The sequence below is a fragment of the Nilaparvata lugens genome, chromosome 6 (assembly GCF_014356525.2).
Source record: "Nilaparvata lugens isolate BPH chromosome 6, ASM1435652v1, whole genome shotgun sequence".
NCBI classification, from domain to species: domain Eukaryota; kingdom Metazoa; phylum Arthropoda; class Insecta; order Hemiptera; family Delphacidae; genus Nilaparvata; species Nilaparvata lugens.
This window is the reverse complement of record NC_052509.1, coordinates 50017242-50038835: the sequence shown is the minus strand read 5'-3', so window position 1 is coordinate 50038835 and position 21594 is coordinate 50017242. Positions and strand designations below refer to the sequence as shown.

The 21594-nt window shown below is 34.1% G+C and overlaps 2 protein-coding genes across 2 annotated transcripts in view; one reads left to right on the top strand and one right to left on the bottom strand.

The window, feature by feature from the left end:
* The window catches only part of LOC111050083 (triple functional domain protein), a 463117-nt gene extending 456376 nt beyond the window's left edge, over positions 1 to 6741 (top strand). The window contains 3 exon segments of the mRNA XM_039431097.1: positions 318 to 518; positions 2215 to 2471; positions 4139 to 6741. Coding sequence (XP_039287031.1) covers positions 318 to 518; positions 2215 to 2471; positions 4139 to 4184 — 504 coding nt within the window. The 3' untranslated portion in view covers positions 4185 to 6741.
* Positions 6742 to 7534: 793 nt separating this feature from the next.
* On the bottom strand, positions 7535 to 21497 carry LOC111056655 (U3 small nucleolar RNA-associated protein 18 homolog). Its single transcript, XM_022344044.2, has 9 exons — positions 21291 to 21497; positions 20501 to 20707; positions 19094 to 19286; positions 18068 to 18250; positions 17371 to 17568; positions 16005 to 16173; positions 12573 to 12871; positions 10809 to 10957; positions 7535 to 7643 (listed from the first exon to the last, which is right to left on the bottom strand). Exons 1-9 carry the CDS (start codon positions 21377 to 21379, stop codon positions 7619 to 7621), a joined length of 1512 nt encoding a protein of 503 aa, XP_022199736.2. The 5' UTR covers positions 21380 to 21497; the 3' UTR covers positions 7535 to 7618.
* Positions 21498 to 21594: the final 97 nt, after the last annotated feature.

The following is a 21594-nucleotide window of genomic DNA, read 5'->3' as shown; positions in this document are numbered from 1 at the left end:
AGATATTTGTGAAAGTTCTTCAATCTAATCCAATTTGACTTTAAAATGGAACCCCTGAGATCGTATTTCACGCTCTGGATTAGGATTCCAAAAGAGGTACTAGGGATCAAAAGTCGACTAGGCCTAGCTATTTTGAAATATGTAAATATTTTCCATTTTTTGTTGCAATTCTACATTTCATATAGAATCTGGGGTCTTCGGCAGTTTCACCTTTCGTGGGATACTCTGTATATGATTACTATACACCTACCATCATTCCGGATACTTTATAGATTCTTCCATCATTATAATTAAATTAATATTATTGTTTATTTCAGGGCAAGATAACAGCTCAAGGCAAGCTGCTTTTGCACGGCGCCCTACACTGCTTCGAGGGCACCGGCTCCACACCCAAGGCCGAGGTGAAGGCCAAGGAGCTGCGAGTCTTCCTCTTCGAGCAGAGCATCATATTCAGCGAGGCACTCGGCAAGAAGACTCAGTTCACCGACCCTGTCTACAACTACAAAAATCATATACAGGTCGGTGCAGTACTCAAATGCTAAACTTAATATCATACTATTACGTTGTTAATACAATTTCTATTAATTAGTCATTTATTTCTACATGGAGTTACTTGATACTTTTACTATATAGGTTAACCATAGTCCTTGCAAACTAAAGTTGTTGAATTAAATAATCATGTTATCTTATCAAACTTATTCAGTTATCAGGTTATCATTTATTATTATTTAGTTATCAAGCTATTTTATCAATAAGTGTATGATTTTGGATTTGGAACCACTGAGAAGTGACTCCATGTTTTTAAAATCCATATTATTCCTCAAGTAGAATCAAATCAAATAGTGTTTTATTCACAAATCATAAACATTTACATAGTACAAAAAAATCAATTAGATAGTGAATATTCCACACAAAGATTGAGTCTGTGTGTGAGGAATGAGTTCTTTACAATATTAGAATATTTCTGTATTGTGAATTGAAACTGAGTATCATCTTGTTCTAAAATTCATAGATAATTCAAACAATACAAATCGTCTATACAATGGAATTACCTAGTTAATAGCTATAAAGAAAATAAACTAGCTTGAAAGTAATTAGAAATTGATATTCGATGAAGAAAAAATGTACTGATATTTGACTTTTTATCAGAGGAGATGTTGTATTTCACCATAATACGAAGAAAGGGCACATTATATCGTGAAAGATACTGATGTGTGGTATATATATTGGTATTGACGATAATAATGTCCTTCTTTTCATTATGTTATTAGCCAGTAACTAGTACTCATATTGTTGAAAGTGAGTTGAATGTGGTGTTTAGATAAACAAACTGAATAAAATTAATATTGACAGCATATATACTATTTATTTATTTATCATTTACAATCAACTTAAGGACAAAGAAACAGACTACAGTCCAAAACTTCTCTTCATCCCAATTTAATAAAATAAATTGTCCAAATAAAGGTTATGTGCGACTTTCCAATTCTTCACTAATTTTCACATTGAAACAAAACACAAACACTTGAAACAATTCAAACAAAAACTTGAAACAAAAAAATTTTTTCTCTTCTCCAACACACCCAAACACTAAGCCCATGGTTTTTTATATTTGTAACATTTTATTGTGTTTTATTTGTTTCGTAAATCTTTGTAATTTTGTTTTGTCTTGTTTTGTGTGTTTTTAATAAATTGAAATTGAATTAATTTTGAATTTAGAAAGAAAATTTACAGATGGAAATTACTGATATATTGTAATTATTCAAATGCTAATGAATTAATTATTAAACGAAAATCCAAATTTAATGCTGTATATACTATTTCCCACGTACAAAATGAACTATCGTTTCTGTGACTGTTGAAAGACTAATAAAATGACTTGAATGTGATATTTTTATCAATACTAAATTCTATCTACCTGATGCGTATAGCCCTACCGTATACAACAAATAGCATTTGTTATAATATAATACAATTTGATGTGCATTACTATAATGATGTGACGACATTAACATGTTCCATTTTTTCCATTTCTCCATGATTGGAAAAATAAGACTTTGATGTTGTTAATACTACTAATATTGACATCCACATACCGCAACATCCCCTCCCTTACAATCAAATTATCAACTAGTATTTCAACAAATTTATTCAAGTTGCTCCTTTTTATATCTATTTGTTCAACTTTAATATATTCATTTGTTTTGTATTCAGGTGAACAAGATGAGCCTGGAAGAGCGTGTGTCGGGCAGTTGGCTGGGCGAGGAGACGGGAGTGGACGCGTTCTGTGTGCGCTCGACAGACCCGCAGAAGCCGGCGCTGGCCTACACGTGTGTGGCGCCTTCGACCGAGAAACGCATCGAGTGGCTGCACAAGCTGCGTGTCATCCTCCAGACGCAGAAGGACTTTCTCAAGGCCATACAGTCGCCCATCGCCTACCAGAAGGAGCTCACCAAGGATCCGCCCGCCTCGTCAGTATTCCACTAATAAATTCACTTTCTCCTATGTTTAATATTTTCACCTTACTTTCCGAATATACCTCGTATACCCAATAGTGACATTTATATTAGGTTCATTTATGAAGATTTGAAGTCAGCACCTGATTAAAATTGTTTTGCTATGCTTGTTCGTCATCAGACACAATCTCTGATTTTTAATATCTATTGTGACCTTATTGTTTATTGTTTTGAAGGGACGGTTTCAAGGATCCATAGGTTCAAAGAACCCCACACGTCAACCGAAGATTATTGCGTTTCCAAGAATTATGTTAGTTAGGCAAACCAATACCTGTGTTCTTTACAAGAACCAGGAGTTTTTCCCTATACTAGCATCGCATCCCATTCATCACCTGGTTGCAATCCAGGTGACCTTACTTACCTCGTACTCCACGTTATAAAGTGAGGATCTACGCTACAAAGCATAGCTGATGTTATCACCATGTAGCGGAGCTTACAATAAATCAATGTATCAAATCTGTTAATTTTAAAATAATTTATTCAACCCAGTAACAAATTGTAGTTTTCCTGATACATATTGTATCATAATGTGCAACTTATTCCAACGACATGAATCTTCTTCGAATCTCAAAGAGAACTGCTAATTCATTTCACTAATCATTTTGGCTCTTTATTTTTCTTATGATGTGGAGCTATATAGCTCTCCAGCTACATAGTATAAACGTATCTTAAAGGTAGGCGCACACAGATTGTCATCGGACGGATCGGACGATTAGATTCGATGTATTGTTTTCAATTGGAGTGCGTATACCTATCCGCATCGTATAGGTATACACACTCCAATTGAAAAAAATGCATCGAATCTAGTCGTCCGATCCGTCTGATGCGTGCCGTCCGTCCAATGACGATCTGTGTGCGCCTACCTTTAGAGAAACGTTTCTTCGCTTAACATAGTTTACACTTCATAACAAAATAGCCTATTACGGTTATTGTATATATTTTATAGTAAAATATGCAGGTGAATATCGTCAAAGTTTGGTGAGGTTCACGTTATAATGACAGTATTTGATTAGCATTGGTGTTACTATCATTGGACAAAGCAGATGTAACTATCCTTTTATAGCTCCACAACTTTGCCAGTAGATTGTTTTATTAACAATGTGGGAATATAATTCTTTAACAAAATATTTAAACTCAATAATGACATTTTTCTTTTCCCAAACAGGGATTAGGCTATTGCTTGTTCCGACTCACATTCAGCTGACAATTTATTTTTCAATCATTGAAAAAAAAAATTTCGGGAGGAATGAAAAATAAAACTGACTATTTCAAACAAGAAAGAACAGTTAATATTACTTCAGATATACCGGTATTAGCTACACTCTATAGAAGGCAGTGGTGAGACAGAGAATCGGCAACGCTGTTCTCATATTTTTCTTCACTGCCATTATAACGTGGACCTCTCTATAGTTATTGTGATATTACAATTAATTTATTGTGACTTATTGAATTACGTGGAAGTACAATACAGTACCTACTCACATCCATCTATATACTGACAGTCATTTTGATGAACAATATTTTGTAGGTCATTAACTTTACTTCATATTATAATTCAAAATAAATTTCGCTATTTTGTTGCGAAAAATGTAATCAATTAATTGAATTTGTTTGATTTGCAGGCTAAAGGACAGTGATTCCTTGGCACCGAGCGGCTTGAAAACATAGTCATCAACATTTCTCGCGCGGAACGGCGTGAGACCCAAATAATTCAATTTTCCCTCTCCAAGATCTGCCAACCTTCGGCTCTCGAATTCCCCTTGTAAGGAACACAGCTTCGCACCGTTCAGGGAAAAATATCCCTGAATAGAACGCGAGTTAATGTTCTGATCTTGTGATGCGGTAGAAGAGTTGAATCTCCTGATTTCCTCAAACTTTTGTGGTGCCGGTGAGACTAAGTGGATTCCGAACCTACGGATAGTAGCTATCAACGGAAAGATAGCGTTTCTGGTCACAAAACGGTCACCCTTACAAGGGCAGTTCCTAGCGCGCGTCACTTCAGATACTGCGTCGAATAGTATCTTGAAAAACAAGAACAAATTCCAATGTTTTGACACAGAAGAAATCTTCTTGTCAGAAATGAGTGCAGAATCTGTGATGATTCCTAATATTGATTAGTTGTAGATTTCGATATCACACATAAGAGGCCACAAATTATCAAATATATGAAGTAAGCATGTATAAAAGCAAGATTTATTCTCATCAACAAATTAATATTGGAAGTTGAAACTTCTTTGGATGTCCACCATTGTTTTAGAATACCTGCTGAATAGAATCTGTGATTCAAAATGCATTGTTATTTTAGATTATTAAATCATAAGTGTAAGCATTGTGAAAATATTTATCCTAAAATTATGAACACCTATTGAGAAGTGATATGCCCTACACTTGGATGTGGTGTGAGAGAAATCCCTTTGAAATCAATGGAAATGCAAGTTAATAAGTATTATTTTACGCGGTTAACTATAAAAGTGTCGTAGACCAGCGAATTCCTAAATTATTGATCATTATTTATTTCAAAGATCGATGATGATTTGTACATAGTACGTTCTCTTTTTCTATTTTAATCCTGTATTTTTAATTATTGGAAAATGTTATTTATGATAACTTATAATAATTGTAGTTGATGTGATTACTTTGACGTGCCTCCAGCACGGACTGTTGTGATACTTGTAAGTACTGTGTAGTGTGTAAGTAACGGGTAACTTGTGTATGAACGTTTATAATGAGGGAATGACTTTTCAAACTAAGCTGGAAATAATTTCGTAAAATTGTTGATTGTAATGCGAGTGTATGTGTATATAAAGTTTGCATATTTATGGTTTTTCACTGTGTGTAAATTTAAATTTTCAGTTAGTTTACTTTTGATGACCATGATGGTAATAATAATTATTATTTTTCCATTTCCCTAAAAGTCTATACATATTATATATTTGTTGCCTCTGACCAAATTAACTGAGCAAATAATAGTTGGCTAGTGAATGTTGTAATATTAAATAATTGAGTATAGATGATTTTTTCGTTACCAAGGCTAGTTGTATTGTTTTATACGATGTGAATTTTCGGATAACATGATCAATGTTGATACTATCTATTGTAAAATATTATGTGAGAATGAATATAAAAAGTAAAATACTGTCATTCATATTTTAACCGATACGTACATAAATTATCATGTGAATCACATGGTATTTGTCGGGTTATCATGAGTGTATTTCGATATTGTATTATTACTTGTATTATTACTTGTATACAGTAATTCACCTTATATGTTGTATCAATATTAAACCATTACAATTTTTGTAGGTCCATTGTGTAGTAACTGAAATTCAAATAATTGTTATCCCGAATTGATGCAGCTTTACGTTGAAATTTGTTAATCACAGAAATTGGTAATTAAAGTAAGGTATTTAAAATTTATGATTAGGGAAAATTGAGTTTTCCAGCATAGAAACTGTGAGTTAGATTCCGAAATGTTTCTCGATAGTTCTACATCTATTCAAAATTGGAAAGTTTATTTTTGTAGACGGAGGTTCTTTGTTTAGAACAAAATATGGCATTAATGTTTTTTTCAGTTTGAGTAGCTTCAAACCAAGATTAAAAATGTATTTCAATTATTAAAAGAAAAATTGCTAATTTTCCATTCAGTAAATTTTCTTTTTGAAATATAATTGAATAACTTGAAAGTTTTTAAATATAGTTGATGTTTCGTAAATAAGGCTATAAGGAATCACTTTTCAGTTATCCTATTATCTCTGAACTAGTCACAAAGTAATAAAATACAAGCTAGCGTATTATTGTTTTTATTATTGAACAAAATCCTCCTAGCTAGTGTTGATATTATTGACAGATGCTTTCATTGTAGGAAGGCTTTTTGTTTTGAACTGAAAAGAGGAAACTTTATTTATGTAGCTGAAATAAATTATGTTTATTTTTGAATATATGAGCCACAGAACTACTGAATATGATACACTCAATGTGAAAAAATTATGTTTCAAGTGGCTTGCATTCATAACAATATAATATATTAAATACACACAATCCAATTCAAGATAAATCTTGTCAAATCAATTTAGAACTGCATACAAAATGCTCGGTAGGCCAACATCATAAAATGTTCTATCATGTAAATATTATAAATAATGAATAAGAATAGATAAAGTAAATTGAAAAATTAAATGTATGTTTGTACATAAGAAAATAGAATTCAGTGACTTTGTGATAATTGGACGTTTTCTTTATTTTGCTCCCAACAATTTCTTTATGCGATTGGATTTGATTGAGACCTTACATACTTTGGCCCTATGCTCCATGCTCCACGATGCGAGAAACGTAAACCTGCAATCGGGTATGCAAAATTCGCTCATAAGATATTATGACTACCGAATTCGAAAATGTGCAAAAATTGATTTTTAAGAAATCTGAACGGATGTATTTGAATTCTGAATGAATTGAAGTGTATTCTAAACGAATGGTCGGATTTGGCTGATTTTGGTACCAAATGATATTATTTGGAAGAGACAAAATTGAAAATACACACATTTGTTCATGAAATATGGCCATTTTTTCATCTAAAAATGGATGGAACTTTGCATACTTACGCTCCTTGATGCGAGGAACACGAATCTGTAATCGGATTTGCAAAACTCGCAACCGTTTAAATGGCAATTTGCAAATTTTATGTTTGCAGCTCCATGACTCTCTGTATAGTAGCTAGGGGCGCCAAATTTGGCCTAGACATTTCTCTGATCAAGCTCTACATATGCTGCAAATTTCATCCAGATTTAATATATTATTGGTTTTGGTAAACTCAGGTATATGATAAAATTGACAATCCGTTCATGAGCAATTTTTGTGGAAATTAAACAATCTGAAATTCGTTGAAACTCGGCACACTTGCTCCTTGATATTAGCTTTACTATCCTGAAAAATGTATAATAATTGGAAAATGCATATTTGTATGAGAATACACTTAAGTAAGGATTGGATAGGGAGGTGAAATTAAATATCAAACTGAATTCAAAACATAAAGTTATCTCATAATTTTATTTTCAAGTTATAGAAGAACTTATTCTAATTAATAACGCTTTCCTCTTCCTCTCTCAATAGCTTTCAAAATGATTCAATCTGGAAAAAAGAAAATTATCATTAGTAGAGAAATGTTTTATTCCTTCAAATGATTGATGAGCTGATTATAATAAATATACACTAAAACATATAGGCCTAAAGTTATGACAATTTATTATAAAATCATGAGAATATATTTTTTCGTTGATGAATATAATTGACCGAGCGAAGTGAGGTCTAAGATTCAAGTCGACGGTTTGGAATTTCTCTTAATGTTTAAATATTTATATGTTGCGCATTTACGGCAAAACGCGGAAATAGATTTTCATGAAATTTGACAGGTATGTTCCTTTTTTAAAAGGGTCGACGTATATACAAGGTTTTTGGAATTTCACATTTCAAGGATAATATAAAAAGAAAAAGGAGCCTCCTTCATACGCCAATATTAGAAATCAGACTATAGAATTATTCATCATAAATCAGCTGACAAGTGATTACACAGATGTGTGGAGAAGCCAGTCTATTGCTGTATTTCCATAAGGTCTATATTTTCAATCAGGTACTTGTGGATGAGAATACTGCGTGAGGTCTACTGTTCACAGAACTACTAGTTATTTGAGTAATTTTACTTGATAATATAATATAATATTGGATCCTATATAACTGATCAACAATGGCCGCCACAACTACAGCTATGATGAAATTCACGTTTCAAATTTTAATAGTTAATGAGGAATATTCGTTGGCTGGTATTTTGAATAACATGGAATAAAAACAAAAATCTGGTGTGGCGCACTCACACAACTTTCCTTGCCATTATGAAAATATATCACCTGACGCTAGTGTTCCCGCGCATACTAGTTTACTATTCAAAGATCTGAGCCAGCTGGTGACAGGACAATAACGCTGGATACACACGAGATCATACGAGGTCTGCTATCTCTTCATAGTGAATGATTTAATAGAATCAACAGTTGCCACCAGTTTGCAATTGAATAATCACATTTTCTCAAATTTCAAGCTTATTTTCAATTTTAAGTGAAAATGTTACTAGACATTAATTGAAGAGATTTTAATGCTCAATCTTTCCACTCGAAATTTTTCGTTTAAATTATATCTGAGACCTGATAATTGAAAATCTAAAATCAAACTTTGCATAGATGGGGCGGAGCTCCTGAAATTTTTACAGATATGGGACTTGTGGCAGTTGATATAGCTTATCAATGACTATTTTAGGTATGGATTTGATCAAAATCGTTGGAGCCATTTTCGAGGAAATTGCGAAAAACCCTGTTTTTGACAACATTTTCGCCATTTTAGCCGCCATCTTGAATTGCATTTGATCGAAATTGTTCGTGTCGGATCCTTATAGTGTAAGGACCTTAAGTTCCAAATTTCAAAGTTCTTCCATTAATTGGGAGATGAGATATCGTGTACACATACACACATACACACACACACACTCATACAGACCAATACCCAAAAACCACTTTTTTGGACTCAGGGGACCTTGAAAGGTAAAGAAATTTAGAAATTGGGGTACCTTTTTTTCGGAAAGCAATACTTTCCTTACCTGTGGTAATAGGGCAAGGAAAGTAAAAATTTATACATTTTTTAGTATAGTGATATGAAATTTGTAACAATTTTAGCATACAAACATAAATTTCATATATTGATCAAATGTCTGGTTGAGGTATTGAATTTAGTTGGTTTAATGACTACTCTATATGCTTCCTCATCTGAGCTTAGACCTTCTAGCCTATTTAAAATGTGCGTTTTTAAAATAGAGATGCTTCCCATATTATTTAAATGGAGTCACTTTTACGCTCTAGGGAGTTTTTCTGTTTTTTCCTCCCGAGAGCGAAAAAGTGACACTTTAGTATTATGTTCCAGGGAGTAAGGTAAGCACTTTAGACAGGAGGTGGAGTAAAATGTATCTTTCCATCAACGTTAGTAGACAGTTGTCTACTAACTATGTCTTTCCATATATTAAGCTGAGGCCATTATCCTAGTTTGGAGTTATTGATAGAATACATTTTTTTTTCTTTTTTAATCTGATGATTAAAATGAAACAAATATTATTGAAAAGAAATTGATTTCTAAAATCATGAAAAGTGAAAAATGAAGTTTGTAGGAAATCAGCATTATGGTAGTTTATTTTGTTAATTTCAACACACCGATCTTTCGCCAACACGAAACACAGAACGTTCTCTGATGGGTTGATTAGATTGGCGTATCGACGGCAGCGCTAAGATGTTACTACCTGATAACAGCGCTCACACTCACATCCGGGACGACACGTCACGGTACGATAGGACAGAAAGTTCTATGTTTATTTAGGATTAGTGCTGGTTTAACGTTGATGGCATATTTTGCTCTTTTCCACTCTCATTTACAGTATGGCACCCTATTGTGGGGCAATTCAAGAGGTGCCAGTGACATATTTTTGTGTCAGAAAAGAGCTCTGCGAACCATTTTTAATCTTGGTAGAATGGATTCCTGCAGGCCATTCTTTAAAAGAAACGGCATATTGACTCTGCCCTGTATATTTATGCTGCAAGCTCTGACATTTGTCAAAGATAATCTGAGGCAATTCGATCTAAGATGCGATGTACATCAGCACTTTACAAGAGAGCGTAAACAAATAAATACCGGACGGGTACGACTTTCCAAAACACAAAATATGTATGTATATATCAGTATAAAATTATTTAATAAACTGCCTGAAAGTATCCGTGATAAAAACTCCAGATCGTTCAGGTAAGCAATTTCCAAACTATTCAAAAATAGGGCTTTTTATTCGATTGAGGTGATGTTGGCAGCTGATATTTCATGTTAATATTTGACCTCTATTATAATATTGTTATTGCCAATTAAAAATATGACTGTATATAACTGTGAAGATACTAAGTACGCGGGACTGTTGGCTGTGATAGTATTTCTCTGTTTTGAGTACCTATGTGAAATGTATGTATAATGTATATGTTTACCTGATGACTTTGTCAATACATCTATTTGTTCACGGCAATAAAAACATTTTGAATTTGAATTTGATTTTTTTCTAGACATTTTAAATTGATAAATTATTTATTAATTTTTGAGAAAACATAACAACAGGTCAATGTAACTTACTGAGCGCGAGGTCTACTGTTCACAGAACTACTAGTAACATTGATCTTACTATAATTAATGATTAATATATGAAATAACAGTAATAATACTAACCTGTACAAGAAAGCCTTCTTGATGTTGGAGGCGACGCCCAGGTAGCGGGAGTGCGGCGAGAAAGACAAACTCTGAGGCATCCCAGTGGGGATGTGGTTGTAGCTGTTCAGTGGGAAATTGCTGTAGACCGTCATCGATGGAAAATGCGCCTAAAAAATCAAACAGATCACTTTACATTTCGTCACAGTTCATTTTGCAATTCACAAATATAAAAATCTGGTGTGGCGCACTCACACAACTTTCCTTGCCGTTATGAAAACTGATCAACTGACGCTAGTGTTCCCGCGCATCTCAAGTCTACTTTTCTAAGATCTGAGCCAACTGGTGACAGGACAATAGAGCTGCAGACACACGAAGTCTGCTATCTCTTCATAGTGGATGATTTAATAGAATCAACAGTTGCCAACAGTTTGCAATTGAATAATCTTATTTTATCTAATTTCGAGCTTATTTTCAATTTTAGGTGAAAATGCTACTGAACATTAATTGTAGAGATTTTCATGCTCAATCCTTTCCACTTGAAATTTTTTGTTTAAATTGTATATGAAGGCTGATAATTGAGAATCTAAAATCAAACTTTGCATAGATGGGGCGGAGCTCCTGAAATTTTTACAGATATGAGACTTGTTGCAGTTGATAGAACTTATCAATGACTATTCCAGGTATAAATTTGATCAAAATCGTTGGAGCCGTTTTCGAGAAAATCGCGAAACCCCCCTGTTTTTGACAACATTTTCGCCATTTCAGCCGCTATCTTGGATTGCATTTGATCGAAATTGTTCGTGACGGATCCTTATAGTGTAAGGACCTTACGTTCCAAATTTCAAGTCATTCCGTTAACTGGGAGATGAAATATCGTGTACACAGACGCACATACACTCATATACACACACACACACATACAGACCAATACCCAAAAACCACTTTTTCGGACTCAGGGGACCTTGAAACGTATAGAAATTTAGAAATTGGGGTACCTTAATTTTTTCGGAAAGCAATACTTTCCTTACCTATGGTAATAGGGCAAGGAAAGTAAAAATATATTTCTCAAGTCTCTTCAATTAATATGAAAATATGAAAAAGTGTGTTGGTTGTTGATTTGGCAACTAACATTTACATAGTATTTCCCTCCTTTGGGAGATTGGCTTGTCATTGGTTGAGATAGTCAGTCGTTTCCTGTCTCTGGAGGAATAGTAATTGTTGCATTACACTAACTAATCAACTGGATGTTATTTTTTTGGGCTTTTGCGAAACACGTCTTAAAGTAATTGGAAGAGATAGGACAACAGCGTTGCCAATTCTCTGCATTGCCATAGCCTTCTATAGCAGATATCTGATTTAATATTAGCTGTTCATTCTTGTTTAAAATAATTCATTTTTCTAGAATACATTTTCCGTCCAAATATATTTTCCATTGATAAATTAATAATTTTTCATAATAAATTAGATATGCTGATTGATTATACTGTATATCTGCATTGTTAAAACGATCTGGCAACGTTGCAGAGGTAGAAAGGATATCTGCTTTGTTGAATGATAGACAAGGATAGCAACACCATTTCTAATAAAATACTCCTATTATATCGTGGACCACACCATAGTAAAAGTAAATTCGTATGGCTTTTGATGGTGGGGAGTCCCTTACGGGAAGGTTCCACCTCGCCTCATTTAAGCCGTCAATGGGCCTTACGACTGACTTTTATACTTCAGCCGGGATCGACAGTTTAACGTGGACCACACCATAGTAAATTGAGGTTTAGTTACCAGCTTCAAGGAGCGATCACTCTTATCGGAAGCCATGGCCAGCAGTTGGCTGGTATGGTTGAATTGGAGCGCCGAGACGCGTGTCGTCAGGTTCATGAATGTCTTGAGGGGCGTCGGTTGGCCTGATGCGAGCGCCTCTTCAGCACTGTACACGTTCACCACTCCGGCGCTCGATCCGGCGGCCAGCAGACGGCCATCTGGCGAAACTGCCACAGACGTCCCCGTCAAGCAGCCGTCGTCCACGAACCGGTGCGAACAGCGTCGCGACGCCGTCTTCCACACGTAAACATTGCCGTCTCCTATAAAAATGCAATTCACAAGTCAAGTATCACAACGCAGTCATTTATTTATAAGTCTAGCCACTAACGTGGCATTTCACAAGTACTATACGATTTTTAATAATGAATGGATGGTAATACAGGTATGATTAAGGCTGGTCACTAACGAAACGTTTCACATGTACATTAACAGCCGAAAACCTGAACGTTAGTGGGCAGTCACTTCTGACGCAGGTGTAAAATAATTTTTGTGATCTAGTCGGTCAGCTGTTACACTGTCGAAAATGTTATGTTAGGGGCTGGCCTTAGTGAGTGAGTGAGTGAGTAACGTTTTATCGGAAATTTTCGACAGTGTAACAGCTGACCGGCAAGATCACACAATCTATTATTTCACATCTGCGACTAAGTGACTGCCACTAACTCTCTGATTTTCGGCTGTACAATCGTATCAAACATGTGGAACGTCACGTTAGTGGCCAGCCTTAGGGTACGTTTATGTCGGAGCTGCGATTAGTGATAAAAGCTGCGATTCTAGCAACGCGTAGATAATACCAACGTGCTTTCTAATAGGCCTGTTTATGTCGGAGCTGCGATGAAAATCGATCTTGGGTCCTGACCATCAATAAGAGCATCGATAATGGCTCGGTCCATTTTCGAAGCTACTATCGAGGCTAGTATCGAGTTGTAGACTACAAAGTACAAACATGGACCAATATGCTTTTATGATTTGGGTTGATTTATATGTGGAGTTTCTTAAGCAAGTGACATTTTCTTCACTTTATTAAACTATTTCTTATTCAATTACAAAATTCTATCTCATTGTCAATGATAATAATTGAACATAATATAGACCTTGATGTATGCATTTAAAGAATAAATTCAATTGTTTCTATTTTATCAAAGAAAATAACTTTTTTGTATAAACCTACTTACCTTAATGTTAGCATTAATCGCTCCTCTGCCATGATAGGACTTATGTGATAATTATTCCAGTCCTTTTGGAGATTATTGGAAACTCTCGTCAAAATGTAGTCGAAAGTTTCTATTTACATTCTCATATAGTTAAAAAAAATTTTTTGGTTGCTGTCTTAAATCTTTATACAAATGATGATACGGGTACTCCCCAAATACATTCCTCTCCAAATTGATAGGATGTGCATAATATTCACGTTCTCTACAACCTAGTAAGTAATGCTTTACTGTATTCAATGAAAAAAAAATCTTCATCAGAATCACTCATTATAGCATACACAAATTTGTTTTTCAAAACATGAACTCACGAATCAAGCTTTAAGCACGACTGTCGGCATGAACAGTCGATAGAAGCTGAGCGCTACTCCCTACTAGCATCGCTTCTCTCATCGTTGCTAGGATCGTTTATCACAGCTCCGACATAAACGTACCCTTAGGCCGGTTGCAGACGAACCACTATCGCATGTGGGATCGACATACCACAGAACATTACGACTAACGCAGAGAGTCTTCCACACTACATTTGAGATAAAGCTCATTAGTGCGATTGTGGTACAGAAGCTAGGGGAAGCACAAACCAGTGAAGCTAGTGAAGCCAGTGAAGCATACCACAAAACAATACACATAGTGCAGAGAGTCTTCCACACTACATTTGAGAAAACGCTCATTAGTGCGATTGAGGTGCAGAAGCTGGGGGAATCGAGGTGATCAAACCAGTGGTATGAAAATCCCACTATAGTGGAATATAGTGGAAATAGTTTTTTTCAAAGTTTGGATTTTTTTAATTAATTGTGATTGATTTTATTCAATTTAATTAATTTTTTTAATTAGGGAAAAAAATTTGTGTGTTCTGAATTTTAAATTGAGTGTGTAATTTATTGAAGAATGAATGTTAAGTGACACATAACCTAGCTACATTTGGACTGTTGTATAAATTAGAATTGGAACCGTTTTGGGCGTAAGCCTGTGGTACTTTTCTGAAAGTTGTGTAATTCTCATTGATTCAATAAATAAATAAATAAATAAAGTGGTAACCACAATCGCAAGAGAAATAATCGTTACCACAGCGCGCAACGCCATGTGGAAGTATCAGTGCCACTGCCATGCCTGCCAATGCATTATAATGCGCTGCGTTTGTGGTACCACAGAAGGAAAATAGTAGCTGCCACATCCCACATGCGATAGTGGTTCGTCTGCAACCGGCCTAAATCATACCTCTATTATCTATCCATTCATTACTTCAAATTAACTCAAATCAAACCAGTTATCTCAAATCCGTATTTTCTATTTGTAACACATTACTTAAAGAAACTTTTTATGAACTAACATCCATGTATTTGAAAACAGCAATAGAGAGGTTCGCTTCAAACTGTCAACATTAGTTGAACCTCTATTATCTATCCATTCATTACTTCAAATTAGCTCAAATCAAACCAGTTATCTAAAATCCATATTTTCTATTTGTAACACATTACTTAAGAAACGTTTTATGCACTAACATCCAAGTATTTGAAAACAGCAATAGAGGTTCACATCAAACTGTCAACATTAGTTAAATGGTAGGCATTTATGTTATTTGTAAGGAATGTTGACAATTTGAAGTGAATCTCACTTGAAGACATGGTCAGCTTGATTGTGTGTGATTTACAAATTTTAAGTACAGTTTTATTGAATAGCAAAAGAGTAAATAAATGGATGAATAACTGGAATTAATAAATTGACTATTATGAAAACACAAATTTGAAATTGTGTTTTCATTATGGAAAAGTACCACAACACAACTGTAAGGTTAAAATTGACTATCAGTAATATGATACGAGTATTTTAGTAATTTTCATCCAAGGAGGCACGAGGCAGTACTTAATTTTCATCAATATTCATCTTGATAATTATGAGAATCGCCCGAAGCTAGTCGTGTCTGGAATACTATAAAAAAAATCTGGTGTGGTTCACTCACACAACTTTCCTTGCTCATTGAACTGTAAGGCTCATTCTCAAACGTATAGAAAACTTGAAATTAGGGTACCTTAATTTTTTTGGAAAGCAATACTTTCCTTACCTATGGCAATAGGACAAGGAAAGTAAAAAGTACTAGTAATTATTTATTATTATATTAATAAAATATTTCAATTGTTATCAACATTATCTACTAATTTGACAGAACTTGAGAAGAGAGAATTACCTCCAACTGAGTAGAGATTTGATCCGTCACTACTGAAGCAGACGGCTTCAACGTTTGCATTCATAGTGAGCGTATCGATCCATTCATAAGTTGTAGCACTCAGCAGATAAATATTTCCGAAGCGACCACACACTGCTAACAGCTTGCCATCAGGCGATACTTCGAATTTCTGCAACATAACAGACAAATAAATTAGTTTCAGAATATTAAACATAATGTTACGAAACATACTAGACATTAAGTAAGATTCAAATTGAGAAACATATTCTATTGCTGAGCAGTAATTCAGGTTTATAAAGTAGATCTCGAGATCGACAACATAAACTTGAAAAACTTATTTAATGTGCAATAATTGAGGTAATTCTTTAGTAGATACCCAAATTGAATGATAACTTACGGTACTCAATAATTGAAACAACATATTGGAATGAAATTTATATTTATACTATATAAAAAAATGATGATACAGGCCCTTCCAGAGAAGCCTTAAGCTTGAGCTCAGGATATTACTACTGTATCATATTAATATCAACTTAAATTCTCTTAATTCAAAGAACTTGAAGACTCTTGATTTTTGGTGATAGAATGAAAAACATATAAGAGAATAAGAGTACTATCGCTAAATAGGTTTATAAGTTTCATAATAGAATCTTGATTGTAATTTATTGACCCAAATTCCCATGATATGCTATAGTAGGATTCACTAAGAACTGACAGCATTGGTTGAATGGGAATCATCAATGTTATTTGTATAGATTGATGACAGTTCATCATTGGACAAAGAAGATAGTTATGTCCTTTTTACGACGCCTCACCGTTGCAAAGTTGTTTGTAGGCTATAAAGAATTAAATTGAACTACCCGAATATTTTATCTCAATTGAGAGAGTCTATTATTTAATCGTGAAAAGATTTATTATTCTCCTGAGATATAATAGATAATTATTAACAAGAATCAACTATTAATATTAGGTCACATTTTACGGGATGAATTGAATCACAGCTATCTAATATGGACGGCAGTGGAAAAAGAAACTTGGCAACTATGTCTTCCTATAATTTCCAATAACTTAATAAAGTAAATCTCACTATAGACTTCTTCATCTACAAAGACATTCAGGTTATTTCATAGCATAATAATATAACAATTAAATTTCTTCAAACATGATCTGAATGATTGAATAAATAATATTTGTTTGTTTCAACATGAAACTGCATTCCTACAAGTACAATACCGTAATTATTGGAATAAAATTGACAATACAATACGTGTACACTATCTTAATTAATTATGGAAAAGTTCCACAATATGAATATAATAATGAATTCAACAAACTCTATAAATAAATAGAGCAGATAATGACTCACCTTCATATTCGTTAAATCGGTTTGTTTATGCACAACCACTTTTGTCGTTTTGTCGGCCAGCAAATCGTGATAGAAGAAATGCCGATGAAACTTCGAGCCAACAATGAACCGGTTTCCATCAGCGGTGAATTTGGCGCAGTCAATGCAGAACTTTGTGAACTGTACACTTTGCAGTTTGGCGTTCACTTTACCATCTACCTGCCAATAGAATTTTTAAAATCGTGAATTTCAAATCAATTTATTGGATCAGGCGATCAATTGAATGATGGAGCAGTTGGGGGTCGAATCTCGCCATTAGCAATTCTACAACATCTTTTATATGGATGGTTCACAAACTAGAAAAAGGTTGAAATTTTAGTGGCATAAAGGGGCAATTGAGTACTCATAGCCACCTCTAATACCTGTATTATGCAAGCCTGTATATGTACTAATATTGTACTATGCAAGCGGTCTGTTTCTCGCGCCATCTGATTTGCACTAGGAGCAGGACATCCAGCCTGACGTCCACTTCATTAGCAGATCTTCTCATGACCAATTGAAAAAGTAATGATTTTAAGATTGGTTCGTGTCGTTACTGAACCACCTATAACAGTGTTCAATTCCATAACCTGCTACAGGATGACTTTCTGAAAAGCAAGCATTGTATAATAAATGAAATATTAGCAACAGCAAGAATGTTGAAATAGAATTTGCTTACCTCGAATAAGGATGCAATTCCCGAGAATCCAGCCACCAGGCCTATGCTGGATGTTGGATGAAATTCAACGGCTTTCAACACGGGGCCCTCTGTTTCTGTTGTAACGTTCAAACTTTTCACCAGCTTAAATAGTATCTTCTCTTTGTCCAGTGTTTTACTTTTTTGTATCAAATTGCCACATCTCTGTAACAAGTTGAATTAATAATACGAGTATAACTCAAAGCAATAATCAAGTATAAATTATAATTGAATTATTTACACATCTTACAGGATGTATAGAATGAAGTTTAACATTATTTTATAAGTAGTGAGATAAAAGTCAGTATTTCTTGTACGTATAAATGGTTCCCATTCTCACAATGCTGATGGTTTGAAGTGAAACTCACTTTTGGCGCTTCGGCTCTACGTTTGTCAGTCTATTTTAGAAACTTTTCGAATAATAAAGCTCACTGTAATAAATTATCCTCGTGGTTTTCTCCACTGACATAACACTAATGCTTCTCATTAAACTAAAAAATCCTGATAGTTAAAAGTGAATCTCACCACAGAGATTTCAGTTAGGCGTTGGTCAGTCTATAGCTAAATTTGATGAGGACTTAATTTAGAAACTTATTTTAGAATTTAGTAACTGTATTCAGTATTCAAAAAGAGGAACATTATTGGCCGTTTTCACACTTACCGATTGTCGGCCCTATGATTGGCTTAGAATTAGATGTTGGTGAGAATTAGCCAATCAGATGATAATTCTATGAGTCGACAGTCGTTAAGTGTGAAGACTGCCATTACAGTTAAGGTTTTTGTACTACCAGTTTGGAAACAGCAATCAAGCCAAGTTGATTATTGTTGATTAAGACCGTCTTGGCCGGGTGAGAGCGTATGAGCGTATGATAGACTACCAGAGCCACATAGTTTTACGAGAAAGAACTGTGTGGATTATTGGCTTGGTGAAACAGTGAAATTTGGAACTTGAGCACCCTTTAACATGAGATACTTTCTCATGATTTTTTTCTGTATGGTATTACTCACCTGTAATAGACTATCATCTTCATCTTCTTCACTGTCATCACTGTTAGCGATAGTCTTTCTATTGAGTTCCGCCCATTTCGGAACTCCATTGATAGATTCGAACTTTCTTTTGAGCATACTAGTGTAGGCATCAGTCGGTGCCCCAGGGTGTTCGATTTTGCCTCGGTTTTGAGCTTTAAGGGCAGCTTGTATGCTGAAAAACACAAACATCCATCACCATGTAATATTCAAAATCCATTCAAATCAAACTATGCATTTATATATCTGCAAACTATGCTTTTATATAACTGCGTAGAAAGTGAATAATTACACTAAGGGCGTCAATTCCCTCCCCCCCCCCACCAGTCAATAAAACAGTTATTCAATTTTTGTACATCAAATCAGAGAAAACAATAGTGAGCTATTATAAATACTAAAAACACAAACATTGATAATTTCATGTTATGTGTGAGAGCTGAGAAGAAAATAATAAAAATACTTTCATTAGGTCTATTCCATGTAAGGGGGTCAGAATACAAGAGGTCCAAGTGACATTTTTCATTTTTTTGAGTTAGCTACAGTAAATTAATCGATAGCTGAAAGTGGTAAAAATCTAGTATACAAGAGGTATAAGCGTAAGTCTTATCAGTGCTGACATCTGGTGCGAAATTTTTCAACTACATTTCCAAACAGCTGTTTATTCGATTAAAAAAGGGGTCCAAGTGACTTGAATCCCTTGTTTATTGAGCAACGGTTGCTTGTATCCTTCAAATTAAATTTAACCTTGATTAAGTCATGTCACAAGAACCAATTAGCAAATTGGATAATATTGCAATAAGGTCATTAATCATTGCTGGTAAATCTGATAGATTTATGTGTAGCTAGGCAATAGAGTTTTGTTTGGTAAACAAGGAGTAGAAGTGATACTTCTTATCACTATTTAGCTGATAACTGAGAAAGGAAAGAATTTGAGATAAAGTCTTGTCATGAAACTGTACGTTTGATTTGGTAAAAGTATACTGAATAGGTGAATATCATTTCTATATTCATTTCATGAATGAGAGATGAATTAATGTAGGTAAACTTTAGACTCAATTTTCTCGAAACTAACAATATGTAACTTGGACCCCTTGTATTCTAACCCCTTCATGTGTAAGAGTAAAACGACCTTATTTCGAAAATTTTATCTAAATTTGGTTAAGAAGAAGCTCAAGGTTTATCATTTTTCTTCCCTACCATTTAAAATTTGAACGAGAAATATTTGTAAAAAAAAGAAATGATAAGACATAAGATAAATTCATATGGTGTTTTTGCTGGTGGGGATCGTCCCGTCCGCCAGAGCAATTCATGAATTTGATAATTTTAGCTTGATATTTATAGAATTGTATGACGAATAAGACTAAAAGTTATTGTCAATAAACTAATTACCTCTCATCATCATCGTCATCTTCCCAGGCTGGGGTTTTCTTAGGTTTATCCACTTTTTTATTATCTTCAACACAGGAATTTTTATCGTTGTCTTCATCTGAGGACTCTTCATCGTATAGAGCACAAGATAATTTTCTTTTATTCTTTTTTGTGGATTTTTTCTCGCCAATAACCTTTGAAGTATCTCCGAAGACAATATCTTCCAATCTGAAAACAAAGTAAGTATAAATTCAAATCAATTCAATTTGATTAAAATTGATTCACAAAAACTTGTTGACAGTAGTGTTGTTTCAGGTAGCCTAGTTTCGAATAAGCATGTCATTGTTTCATTATTTTCTCTATCTATTTACACAGACTGCAGACGCAAAAACAAATATTGGAATTTTAGGTCAACAGGGTTTTAAGTAAAGACAACGACTTGAAGTGACAACTAAGGGTATATAGGTATAACTATATATTTGAAGACGTGGCGATGTTGACATGCATGAATCAGTAATTCTGCAAGCAAATGGTAAGTGAAGGTTTAATGTAAGAAGAGATTATTACATGCAGTTCGTCATGGTAAAAGAAATAGATGAGTAAAAAGAGACTTGTAATTTACAAATTAACGGTAACATATAACGATTATACCGTATTCATTCATATGTACGATTATTTCTACTTTTTTTTCATTTGTCTTTATTATTTAAAATTATCAAAACATTAAAATATTATCAAAATTAATGCTCTAAAAGCCAAAACCTAAGTTACAGACTACAGTAACAAAACCTATGAAATTTATCATTGATACCTTTCAATTTCCTCTGCAAGCTTCCTCCTCTTGATAAGTTGTTTATCTTTTGTTTTTTTAGCTTTGGAAACTTTAGATGAAACATCCATGATCAAAATATTCAGGGATATCTCAAAGTATTATGGAATACAAAAACAATAAAGTTAACCTCAACTATTTTTATTTCAGAAAGATTCCATGTGCCAGTAACGACGACATGCCAATGCCTTCTAAACATATGACTTGCAATGGCCGTGAATGAATAATATAATTCACATTGTATTATATGAATAGGAGAAACAAATAATCATCGAATCTTACTTTC

Bases quoted from the DNA above. Each gene is read 5' to 3' on its own strand.
- LOC111056655 (XM_022344044.2), bottom strand. From the start codon at position 21,379: ATGGATGTTTCATCTAAAGTTTCCAAAGCTAAAAAAACAAAAGATAAA. The intron at 20,708-21,290 runs GTATCAATGATA...CTTTGTTTTCAG, and splicing joins CTTGCAGAGGAAATTGAAAG to ATTGGAAGATATTGTCTTCG. The intron at 12,872-16,004 runs GTAATTCTCTCT...GCATTTTTATAG, and splicing joins AAATCTCTACTCAGTTGGAG to GAGACGGCAATGTTTACGTG.